The following is a 13,437-nucleotide window of genomic DNA, read 5'->3' as shown; positions in this document are numbered from 1 at the left end:
TTCTCTATTATCAGATGACATGCCACACTGCTTTAGAAATGCCACGACCACAGCTAAAAGGCAGCTGGACTGGTGGCCTCCTCTGCAGTCACCCAAAATCCTTCCAGGAAGACTAAGGGAAAAAGGATCACAGCCAGAATCATCTTCCTTCTCTCTACCACAAGAGAAGTACACCGAGTTGCCCACCAGGCAATCTATCACACACATTATCCAGAACAAACATACCACAACCATGAACACTCTGCACTGGTCAAGCTGCTCTGCTCTGTAGGCTCATTTGCTTTTCACTTAAGCTTTTCCCTGAGCTTCTATTAGCCTCTTTAATATATAGATTCTTAAACCTCAGGGCATTTGATAAATTGTGGATTATATAACAAAACCCATTATCATTCATCACTAAATCCACCATCAGCCCAGGCCAGTCACCAGGGGATGGAGATTTGCTGAAGCACACTCCATTACACCAGTGTCCCAGTGGAAACCTCGAAGCTGGATACTTCTATAAGCTCCTCCATTAACTAAATTTGGACTGCTCAGTCCTCCTCCTCTTCTGTTGTTAACACATCCCTCCAGTCTACCATTCCACCTGCTATGTAAATAATCCTTATTTTCAACAGCTCTCATCCTTTAAACAAACCCTTGACTCCCACCCGGTACTTCTACCCACATCCTCATCCTTCTGTAGATCTGCTGTCACACACCCTCAGAGCCGGAGAGAGGGATGAGCATTTCCCAGCTCCCATCATTGCTGTTCCTCCACTTTTATGAAAAAAAAAAAATTCTTCATTTTTGTAATTCATATCTTTTACTAATCTGCTTTCCCATCTGGGCCAACAAATGATTCTCTCACACTTCTTGAATGAATTGAAGTCAGGTTTACAGCTCTCCTGTCAACATTCTCAAGGATTTTCTCTCCAAATTATAGATTTGTTTCAATCTGACCTCACAATTACTTTATTTCTGTTCATTCCATTATTCTATCTTCAGACCCTTCATCCATCCCACTTTGAAATCACAGACTTACAACTCCTCCAGATCACCCTGAAATCCAAAACCCTCCTCTTTACTGTTGATAGACCACCTTTCCACCTTATCCACTTCATTTGTCCACCTCTACCTTTTATTCTCATGGTGCTATTTTCCAACCCACCCTATCCATTTTTAAATATCACTCCCATTATGGGTTCACTGGCCTTGCTGCTTCATGGTTAATGATTCCAACAATGTTGTCATTGAAGCTCTAGATGTTTTACCCTCCTGACAGCTGGCTGTGTGTGTTTCTCAATCCCCCAGGTTTAATCTCCCACATCTGTTTTCTCTATTCCTATCCCTTTGTTCTTAAAACTTGCAGGGAGGCACAAAAGAGTATTGCTATTTTCTGAGACGCAAGTACAAAACATCATATAGTCCTTGGCTATTGTCTGGAAATAGTTGTTCTCTTCTCATAGATTCAACTCTCCCATAATCTAAAAATTACTTGAAATGGCTCTGCATGAATATATTCCTAACCCTTCCCTTACCTATTCCACCAAAGAACTTGGTCTATAATCACTATATCCATTTGTTCACTCTATACTCACTCCTTAACAGAACCTATGAGCTCTTTTCCTACCATACTAATAACATTTCTGGTGGTTCGACTTTATTCTCCTTAAGTCAAATTCCTTGACTTTAATGAATTCCTGACCTGCCCATGTCACCTGCTCCCAACACTGCAGACCCGCTGGGATGACCCAAGTCTGGCTCAGGCATTTTTCTGATGCAGCATAGGTGAGCTGGATATCATACCCTTAAGACAAGCACCCACATGTCTTCAGACCACCCAGTTACTCCCAGCTATTGCCAGCCAATTAAAAATATTCATAAGACTTTCCTTTCCTAATGAGAACAAAGACAATTGTTGGCCTTTCATTTAGTGAGAACCACCTCATTTCTTCTCCCAGGTGCTATAATTCTGTACTAGATTCAGTTCCCTATTTGGCAGTAAAAGCTTGCACTCCAATTCTCTTTAGCAACTTTTTCACCTACATCTTCCTGCAGAGTTCCCCAAAAGTAATGATATCAGGGTTACAATGTTTGCTCTTTATTTCAATATTGGTCAAAATTATTGCTCATGAATTTTCATATCCCACATATTAAACCTCAACAAAAGGTTTTGGAAAACGATGAAAATGTGATGACCTAAGCAGAATTCATCATTTAGATCTCCAGTGGAATTTCACCAACTCCCTACTATGTTCTTCATACAATGTAAATTAATGATCTAACAAAAATGAGTAATAAATGGTGCCTTTCTGCAAAGCAGCCAATCTAGAGGAGCAAAGCATCAAGCAAGAAAAAAGATGAACAGCAGAATAATGGCTACAAGGGACAAGAGTACAAACTATTCCAAGAACACAGAGGAAGAGGATGACTAACACTCCTGGAGTAGGCAGGAAGTCTCTACTTAGATTCCTAAGTAGATTATAATCTGACTCTCCTGTTACTATTTCTTCCTAAGTGGGCCATTATTACATTTGTAATGCAATCTAACCAGAGCATCTAATGACAACAGAACTCCTATTATTAACATATTTTTAAAAGCTAAAATATATGCTTAGTGTAAAATAATCTACACTGGTTTTTATTCTCATAATAAAGTGAGACCTAATTTTGTTTTCAGCAAGAAACCACACAGAATAATGGTTCCATGATTTGAGTGTCTATACAGAATCTCATCACTAGAACAATGAGCTTCAGAAACCTGCATTATATGTGTGCGTGTTATACTTTTCCAGGATGTAGGTACACATACATGTATACCACCACTGTAAATTTTGTGTATCCTTCCTATCGTAGTCAGTCTAAACAATAAAACTAAAAAAGTATATTTGGGACATTTATAGTAGTTCTTGTGCACAGCATCTCTTCTCTAGAAACTCCCTCTTTTGTGCAGCACGTACTCCTATCCACTAGGTTGAAGCAGAAGATGTCATGTTCCTATCATATGATGCCACAGGGGCACTCTACACACAGAGACTAGAGATAATCACTTGACTCAAGCCACGGCAATCAATATACACTCTCTAGAGTTGGGGAATTGATAAAGGTCACTTTCTCTCTTGGGGTCTGCACAGCAATTGGCCAAACATGGGAACTTTTGGTAGCAATATTTTACCACAAGACTCAAAGATGAGAGGCATTCTGTCCAATAAAAGAGTAAAGTAAAGCAAATGAAACACTGACCAGGACATGAAATGGGATTCCCAAGTTATTCCATGTTCCAAGCCCCCGGTTTCTTTAATTTACCCCAATCTCTTCCTAGTGGATTTCTCATTTTGCTTGATCTCAAAGTGAGTTTTTATTACTTACTAATTTAAAAATGCTAACAAAATTCTGTATAACTATTTATAATAGAACAAAGGGGTTGTTTGGGCAATCTAGACATGCCTCCAAGAGACTAACTGGAGAAAATGAAACCCTCCCAGGTTGGCACAACCAATCAAAAATACACAGTGAATCTGGAGCAGATGAATCTACAGAGCTGTTTTATCTTGAACTTTAAAGTCATTCTTGACTCTTTGATACATGCTTCCCTGACATTTCTTTTTCCTGTCTCTTGTCCCTCACCAAGTCCTACCAATCTGTTGGGGGCTGTGCCATGTGGGCTGCGCCAGGATGGTGCCTGGTGGCCAGTCAGAGGTTGCTTTGATCACATCGGCAGTGAGGAGGTTAATTAACATAAGCACACTCAGGTGATTTATCATTGGCGGTATTCAATTAAGTCCATACACAAAATGCGTGCACAGGTGTTCCCTAGTGCTCCTGCTTGGGCCTGCTCATTTTAACCTTTGCCGTGATAGGGCAGCTGGCTCCTCGCCTGATCTCAACTACTGTGGCCCCGCCCTCCGCTCCTAGAGGGAATATAAGCGGGCAGTAGGAAGAAGGCAAGAAGCAGCAGCTAGCAGAGAGCAGAAGCGGCAGTAAGCAGAAGTGGCAGCAAACAGAAGCAGCAGCTAGCAGAGAGAAGAAGCTAGCAGTAATAAGAAGCAGCTAGAAGAAGCAGCTAACCCTCAGATAGATAGCACCTAGTTCACAGGATGCGGGACGCACCTCTAAGAAGAAGCAACAGAACTATAAGAAGAAATAGATCTCTGATAAACGTAGCAAGCCTCTTTTTCTCTAAAAACTTCCTGATAAGCAAAGTTTCTCTTTCTATAAGCAAAGCCTATTTTTCTCTCAAAGTTTCTCTTCCTCTAAGCAAAGTCTTTCTTCCTGATAAGCAAAGTTTCTCTTCCTCTAACCTCTAAGCAAAGCATCTCTTCTTCTCAAAGTCTCTTTTCCTCTATAAATTAGTGAATATAGGAAAAGTAGTTTATTTCCAGTCCACCTCCGATAAATACCTGCACAATTGTTGCCGCAGGCGGCGACACCAATTCTTCCTTTAAAATGCCTTCATGTCTACACTATCCTTCCCATTTCAATTTTAATTACTCTTGTCCAAGTTTTTTACTTAAATGGAACCCTGCTTCCAGTCTCCTCCTGTCTGCATATGTTGTATGTCTTTCCTAGGTAGATGATCAAAATTATCCCTAACATGTATCAAGCTTTTAAATTCCCAATGGTTCTTACTGTTACCTGAATAAAATGTTAAAATTTAACCAGTATCTATTTATTCTACCACCTAGTTTTCATCTACCTCTGAAACTACTCCCTTTGTGATCTCTGAATATATCATCAATTTAATTGTCATCATCAGAATAAGTACTATGTCAGGCACTGTGACTATAATCTTATATGCATAATCTCCTAAAATATTCATTACAACTATGGTAATTATAAAAGGGGCTACAAATTCTTTAACAACACTCCCTTTGAGAGGTTGGGTTCTATGTCCCCCTCCTCTAGAATCTGGGCCGACTAGCTTGTAATTAATAGAATATACCAAAAGCTATGCTGTTTAAATTCTAATGTGGGGTCAGAAAAGAATACAGCTTCTATCTTGCTAGAAGGAAGAATAAAGGAAAGTGGTGATGAATAAAATTTCTATAATCATTTATAATGAAATGAACAGACTGTATAACGAGTCCACCAACATCTGACCACCATGCTACAAAAAACACAGGCCCCATGGAGAGACCACACACATATGTCCCAGATGAGATCCCCAAATGAGATCCCATATCCCAAATGAGATACATCAGATCACTCTGGCTCCCAGCTACCCAGTTGCCCCTTGTCAATGAGCTTCCCCAGGTGACAACCCAGACATGTGAAGCGGTCAATCATTCCCTGTTGTGTATTGCTCAAACTCAACCCATAGAATCCATGAGCAAAAACAATGTTTTTTATTTCTATTTTAGGATGGTTTCTTATTCACAGTATTGACTGGAACCAGTTTGGGAAGGAAGTTGGATAACAAAAGCCTAGAAACTTGTGGTAGTAGCTTTGGGACTAGATAAAGACAAAAAGCAGAAAAGTCTTGAGGGGATTTTAGCACAGCCTGTGGACCTAGGGGATGCTTTCAGTGGGGGCTTGAAGGGACAGTAAGGTAAATGTTATTGAAAAGTGAAGAAAGGATGATCCTTGTTAAGTAGTGTGAGAAGTTTGGCAATCTTATTACCGATAGTATCAAGAAAAATAAGAAATACAACTACGGAACTGTATTTTTCAGCTAAAGAGATTTCCAGACAGAACACTAAACATGCCCCCTGCTTCTTCTTATGAACCATGAACCTTATAAAAGAGAAGAGATAAAAGAATGAATTGTCCAGTTTTCGAGCAGAATTTAGAAGAAATATGAGTCAGAATTCACTGGATTAGAAATTAAAACCCTTGTCCTTCTTAGCTTTACCAGATTGCCAGAGATGATCAACATGAGGAACTGTTTCAGGAAAGAAAAAACATATATAGGTCACTACCTGGAAAACATGGTCTGAAGATGCAGCCAAAAGCATTATTAAGACCTCAGAAACTTATTGTGGTACCCTATAACCTTTTCAAAGTGATAAAAAGCTTTATAAAAATCATAATGGCATGCCTCATAAAGTCTCTCTGTTAAATAATAAGCATCTAAGAATCTTTATTCCACAAAGCCTCAAAACAGACAGAGGTTCATCTTAAAGTGATCTGTGGGTATAATTTTGTCTAATGGAGTTGATCTAACTTGAGAGATAAAAAGTCAATCATTTTACATATGTACACTTGCTTAAAGTAAAGGAATCAATACAAAACAAGCAATGGACTTTGGAACCCCAGCTTTTTACTAGTAGGAAGCAAGGTATTCAATTGCAACACAAATTCCTTTTATTTAATAATTATTGTTTTTAAAAATTGCAAACACAAACTATTTTTTACTTGGAAAGAAAGAATGCCTTCCAAGACATTCTTTGGAATGGGAGGAAATGCCAAGAAAACAACTCCCAGGGAGCAGCACTGAGTCATTTTAAGGAATTGGCAACATGTGGCTAGCTGGATTTCAGAATTGCTACGGATCAGTTACTACTTTATCTCCCCATTTTCTCAATTCATAAATGGATATAGCTATTGCAATAATCACATTCCAATCTCACTATTCTCTGTTGGGTGGGGTGATGTGGTGGGGAGAAACATAAGGGAAAATAATTTGTTGATTTAGGTAATGCGTCACCAAAGTAAAAAAAAAAACATATCCCAAAACCAAACCCAAGTCATCTCATCTACACCTGGACCTAAATTGGCGGGAAAGATCACAGATTTAAAACCTCAACCTGATATTATTAATGGAATAAGACCCACTGACAAGTATAAATTTTATATGGGATAAATGTAAGTGACTGTGAGCCGAGAATAGGCTGTTAATTTTACAACAGGTCCACAAATTCTTTGACACTTCTCCCATCAAGAGCTGGGGTCTGTGTCCTCTTCTGATTAGTCAATACAATCTGCAGTGACAGGAATCTAATCAACAGAATATAGTAGAAACTATGCTGTGTGACTTCTGAAACTAAGTCAAAACAGGCTCCGTCGCTTTCACCTAGTTCTTCTTGGATGCTTCCTTTTAGTAATCTGAACGAGTATAAGAAATCCAACCCTCCTGAGGCTAACATGCATTGAGCAGGCCAGGTCACATAGAGAGGCCACATGTAGATGCTAGAGCCAGCATCCCCAGTTAACATCCCAAGAGACTAACAGCACAATCATCAGACAAAGAGGATTTCAACTGTTTCTGGCCACAGATATCAGGTCACTGTCAACCATCATGTCTCCCAAACTGAGACCCAGAAATCACTAAGCAGAGACAAGTTGCTCCCACTGCAAATTCCTGACCCACAGAAAATTTTGAGCATAACAAAATATATGCCTCAAACATTTTGGAGCAGTTTGTAGCATTATGGTAAACAGAACAATATTGCAAAAGAAGAACTCATACTTCCAATTTTCAGACAAGAAAACCAGGACAAAGAGAAGATGTTAAATAATTAACCAAGGTCATAGAGAAGCAAAACAAATTCTGAAACAGACATGTGTGATTCCAAAATTCAGGTTTATAACCATAATGCTGCACTATTTTCCAGGGATATCCCTTCCTCTGTATCTTTTCTTATTAACATTCACCCTACCAAGGATTATATGTATGTGTTATCTACTTCTCTAAGACCAAATCACCATTTTGGACCTAATTAACTCCTTTCTCCTCCATGAAGCTCATCCTTAGACTCTTAACTCTTAGCAATTTCTCCCTCTAGTTGTAGTCATTTTCTATAATTTCCAATTGACAATTAATGAATACTAATGACACTAAATCACAATTGGTGAATCACTGCTCTTCCTATGTACATTCCTTGTCTGCCCCCCTGAATTATGCTCCTAGTTTAAACTTGAAAATTCAAACGTCTACAGAATAAGTAATATATAACAGCAAAGTGGAAACTAGACACAAAAGAACAAAAGTGGTCTGGATTAAGTTACACTAGGATGCAAATGCCTTGTGTAAATGATACTGATCTTCTTCATAGCATATATCACCACCTGACATTTATACATTTATTTGTTTATTGTCTTTCTCCTCTCAGTAGAACATAAGCTTCTTGAGAACAGGAACTTCGCTTCGTTTTCTGCTGTTATCACTAAAGTCTAGAACAAAATTTTATATTCAGTCAATAAATTACTGTTGAAAGAATAAGTGAATGTACAAACATTGCCAAATGGAAATGTGAGCCCATTGTTGTAAAAACTTTTGATTTTTTTTAAAAGCCATAAATAAATAATTTTATGTGCAATCTCTCAATTTCTAAATGTTGACAATGAATTAGGAACATTATAAGTCATTTTAGGGATGTGCAAACAAAACAGGTCTGCAGATGTGAATTCAACACAAAGGTAGCATTTGCTATCTCAGTACTAGAGGGACCTTAGACTTTTATCTTTATAATTCCTTAAAATAGTGCTTTGCAAAGCTTAGGTAACTTAATAAATAATAATGGTGATGACACCTCAAATATTCATACTTAGGGCACTGCCACAATTCTGCTCTGCATTAATACGCTACCAATGCTCCTTTCTCAGGGCTCAAAGAAAATTGTTTCAGCTTCTGATCTGAAATGAACACCTGGACTTCACATGACCATCCCATATCCAAGATTTTAAAGCTCAACTTCCTCTCCTTTGCTGTTAAGGGTTGAAAAATGTCATTCCCGTGTGCTCCCAGTAATGAAGGGGAAAGGCGGTGAAAAGAAAATAGATTGAATTTCAAAGGGGTGACAGAAAAAGAGAGTCCAAGTTTCAAACTGTATTTTCACAGTTGATAAACAAGAGCTCCCAATGGCAATTCTGTTTTCTTCTTTGCTGATTTTAGTATTTGTAGACTACACAATCTAAAATCTTATTTCAGTTGACCTTTTGATGTTTTCTGATAGTATGTTTTATCTTTTCTACATACAAATTATTAAGCAGAAAATTTTAAATGTTTACTAATTGCTTAGAGATTCTTAACTCCAAAGAGAAGTCACATCTAAATAATTAGAGTGTGTCTGGCTTTAAAAATGGGTCACTTAGCAACAAGCATAACCGTGTAAGGCTGAGGGCACTTTTAAGATACTTTAAAGAAAATATACTAGAAAAAGCATTTCTAGTGTACCTCATGCTAGCTGACCCACAGCAAGTCAATCATCAACTTTTGAACATGCAAAAGGAAATAAGATGTCTTCATGTTCCTTTTCTGTTTATGGTCCAATGAGTACATCTTTAAATGTCCATAGATGACATCAACAAACATCAGAGGAATACAACATTTCAAATGATTATCTGCCCAAAAGAGTAAAATGCCTCCCAGCTGCCCTCTATAGTCTGTATTGAGGATATTATTTTAATGATTATACAGATGAATTCACTCTATGTAGTTCTTCAATAATGGCATTAATTTTTTATGAAGCAGATTTTATTTTTTTAAACAGGTTCCACTGTGATTTAAATTAAACGTAACAGCGAGAAAAATTTCTTTATCCAAAACTATTTTTCAAAATTGAGGTTACTGTAGAGCTATGAACTTTCTACAGATCAAAAATATAGATTTCTATTCTCCTATTCTGTTGTGTTCAAGCAACATTGAACATGATGGCCCTGGGATGGGAGAATCACAAGCTGAGCTCTCTCACAGACACACAGGCGAAATGGTGAAACAGAGTTCCTAGGGCACAGGAGGACAGCCCAAAATTAGAGATCAAACCAATAGATTTGGCTTGTGACTCCACCACTTTCTAATTTTTTGACCCTGGGCAAGTTACTTAATCTCTTTAAACTTTAATTTACTCATTTGGAAAAAGGAGAATTGTAATAGTTTGCTTTACGGTTCATAAGAAAATAAAACACATGCATATTTATTGTGTAAACCACTGAAATGAGAAAGCAATTGTTCATCTGGCACAGCCTGGCCTAGCATAATGCATAGTATGTGAAAAGTGCCTGGAACACCATGGTGTCACAAACCATAATGATCAAGGAGAATCCAATCAATCCTTATCATAAATTTAAAGCACATAATTCTCCCTGTATCTCATCCTTCCTAAGAAAATAAAATGAAAGTAAGCCATAGAATGACATCTATAATATAACATTACTTATATCAAAATGTAAAGCAGGATATGTATTATAAATGGATATATACATACTTAGTAACTGTATGATTCCATGCATGAAAAAACAAACATCACATTCAGGGCAATGTCATCTCTAAAGGGGCAAGGAAGTGAGATCAGGGAGGGTTATTCAGAGGGCTTTGACTCTATTCAATTACATAAGCTGAAACAAAGTTAGCAAAATATTCCAATTCTATGGATCTGGCTAGTAGGTATATGGAGCTTATTACGTTATTTGCTGCACTCTCAGTACATTTGAAATATTTCACCATAGAAAAAAGCAGTTTTCCCAGCCCACATAAGCAGAAACAGGCAATTTCCCAGAAAAGACAACAGCTGTTTTAAGAATATTCAGGAATGGAGGTGGAGATGAGGAGGGATGATGAGAAAGGTAAGAGGAGGTGGTTAAAGGAATAAGAGGGTTGGGTAGAAAAGAAGTTTCTCTGACTCTGAAACCAAGAAGATACTTTGCCCCCCAAAATTAAAGAATTCAACTACATAAGATGTGAAAAGATTATAAAATGATCCATTGTTAATCCAGAAACCAGGTTAATTTACTGAGCGTTCATCATCCCAAAACATCATTAGGTTGAAAATACTTACTACAACCCCACTCTTGGTGGTGGTTTCTCTGAATGTGAAGTTGCAAATCGCCCATGCTAAATAATATGTGGACATGAGAGGTGTCTGTGAAAAGTGATCCGTTACCCATCCATCTTCCTCAAACACGGAAGTTTCCACTGGCATATTGGATAGAGATAAATAGGTTGCTTGATGCTTAATGCTGATTTTGAAAGTGGCCTTGTAGATTGGTTCATCAAAACATGGAAATGCCTTTCTGGCATGTGTAGGTGAAAACTGAGTAACACCTAGGAACCTGGAAAAAAGAAAATGACATTCTAATTACATTTGTGGCTTAAATTATGTCTACATTACATTCTTTTGCTGATAATATAGTTTGCCAAATTGAAAAATACTTTTTTTCTAATCCAAGAAATAGCATAAAAGCAAAATTCACATATAATATACTTCCCCAACAATGTTGCAAGGTTGCAATGTTCCTCAGGGAAGTTTTTGTCTCAATTAAAGTAAATTCTCTAAATCCAGAGCAGTACATGTTAGATGAAATGTGTACATTCTATAAAAAAAAAATTCGCTGGCATCATATTGGCAAACACTGGGAAATAATGACTCTCCCTTATGGTGGGTTTCACTTTACCCCCTGAAGCCTGGGACTTAAAATGTATAAGGAAACTCAAATCCAAAAGTTGTCCTCCAATATGTGTAGAACATAGACCTTTACCCAGAAATATCTATACTTTCAAATTTCAACAAGACATAGCCTGGTTTTGTTAAGAAAAAGAACTTTGAAATGTGTTCAATCTTGATTTGAATTCTGGCTCCACAGCTTCCTTAGCTGTATCAACTTATGCAATTTCTAAACTCTCCCAGGGAACAGTTGTTCATTACTTAAAAAGAAAATAATCAAGTCTAACTGAAAAAGTATTATAAAGCTTAGAAGGGGAGAAAAGGGGGTAAAGCACCTATCATTGTGGATAGCAGGCAACAGGCAGGCAGTAACCCGAAGTCACTGATGCACAGTATTCAACCTTTCTTGGAGCAAAGTAATAGATGCTGATACTGAATAATCCAGAGATCACTGATTTTCACTACAGCAGTCCCCCTTATCTGTGGCCTCACTTTCTGCAGTTTCAGCTATACATGGCCAACTGCAGTCAAAAAAATATTGCCAAAGTGCAGTGAGAAATTAGTTTCTTTTGAGAGAGAGAGCAAGAGAGACTGCATTTATATAACTTTATTAAAATATATTATTTTAATTGTTCATTTTATTACTAGTTGTTGTTAATCTCTTATTGTGCCTAATTTATAAATTAAATTTAATCATAGGTATCTACATATAGGAAAAAAACAGTATATGTAGGCTTTGGGACTATTAAAGATTTCAGGCATCCACTGAGGTTCTTGGAAGGTATCCCCCATGGATAAAGGGGACTACTATACTTATAATATATATCATATTAATAAGTGTTAAAGTAAATACATAATTTCAATGTATGTACATATATAAATTGAATGTATCGGTTTTCAGATCAAGGTATATCTCATTAAAACTCTAAGTAGAAATAGTCTCTATATCCTTTCACAGTTTATAGTTAAAAATGAAGACACCCAACTTAGGTACCTGAAGAACAATGTTCTTCTAAATAAGAAAATAATCACAGCAAAAGATAACTCAACTTTTTAAATAATACTAATTGTAAAACTTGCAAGCAGGTCCATATCAGACCCTTTAAAAAACATTACTGAGTTCTACAGCAATTTCTTTAAAAGGTTCTTCACTCTGGCTCTTCTCTCCACCATTCAGGGTATACATGGCCAATCTAACATGATACACTTTCCACTGAACCCAAACTTTGCTCAAAATTACTCTCAACACACAACTTCAGGCAGGTGCTATCAGTCAGTACAGGCTGACATACATACTGAATCTAACTGGCTATCCCTGGTTCAAAACGTGAGATGTAGATATTCACACCATTTTCAAATTGTCAAGGACCTACTCCTTAAAGCTGACTTTTGAAATAGAGAAAAAGTAGACATCATAAAGATCAATTGTACACTTATCTCACAGAAACAATATTTGAGAGTTATCCTGGAAACACTACACAGCTCTCATTAAGTCACTTAACTTCCTGAGCTTGATTGTCACTAGCAGAAAGAAAACAGTTTCTAAGCCTTCTGTCAAAATGATAAAATGAGGTAATATATGGGAAAGAAGTTTTAACTATAAATCTTTACACAAATAGAAAATTAAAGATGAATGCAAATTAAAAACAAATTTTCCCACTCTTACAAATTTCTTAAAAGAAAAAGTAGATCTAGTAAGGGTAAGAGATTGGTCCAAAGACACACAGGCAATTAGCACAAAGTTGGGTCTAGAACTCACATGTTCTGTGTCTAATGAAAAGCTAATTACATCTCAAAAACAGTGAAATTGACTTTTAGCCATAATTTATAAATGTTCTAGTTCAACAGTAGGTAACAAAGAATCTTCTCTCTACATTTGCTAGAATCATGATAATATTTTTTCCAATTATTTTCTGCTGATAGTAATACCATTTTTGCTTAATGAAATGTCAGTACCTTTTAGTTAAAGAGCATCCATTTGCAATTTTGTCTTCCTGTACTTTTATCTTACAGAACACTTGTGAATCTTATCTTTCAACATATTAATTAAAACATCTACTGATCTTGGTATTTCTCTCCTGGGGCTATTTAAAAGATACTCATGGAATTTTATATCTGAGGAAAAGGGTTCCCT

At 37.0% G+C, this 13,437-nt stretch overlaps 1 protein-coding gene across 1 annotated transcript in view; it reads right to left on the bottom strand.

Annotated features, from left to right (window-relative positions):
- Positions 1 to 13,437, bottom strand: part of Trhde (thyrotropin releasing hormone degrading enzyme) — a 367,467-nt gene that overhangs the window by 343,258 nt on the left and 10,772 nt on the right. Inside the window, exon 2 of the mRNA XM_047548697.1 lies at positions 10,698 to 10,971. Coding sequence (XP_047404653.1) covers positions 10,698 to 10,971 — 274 coding nt within the window. The remainder of the gene's footprint in view (positions 1 to 10,697; positions 10,972 to 13,437) is intronic.

The sequence above is a fragment of the Sciurus carolinensis genome, chromosome 4, assembly GCF_902686445.1.
Source record: "Sciurus carolinensis chromosome 4, mSciCar1.2, whole genome shotgun sequence".
Taxonomy (NCBI): Eukaryota; Metazoa; Chordata; class Mammalia; order Rodentia; family Sciuridae; genus Sciurus; species Sciurus carolinensis.
This window is presented reverse-complemented; position numbering and strand designations above follow the sequence as displayed.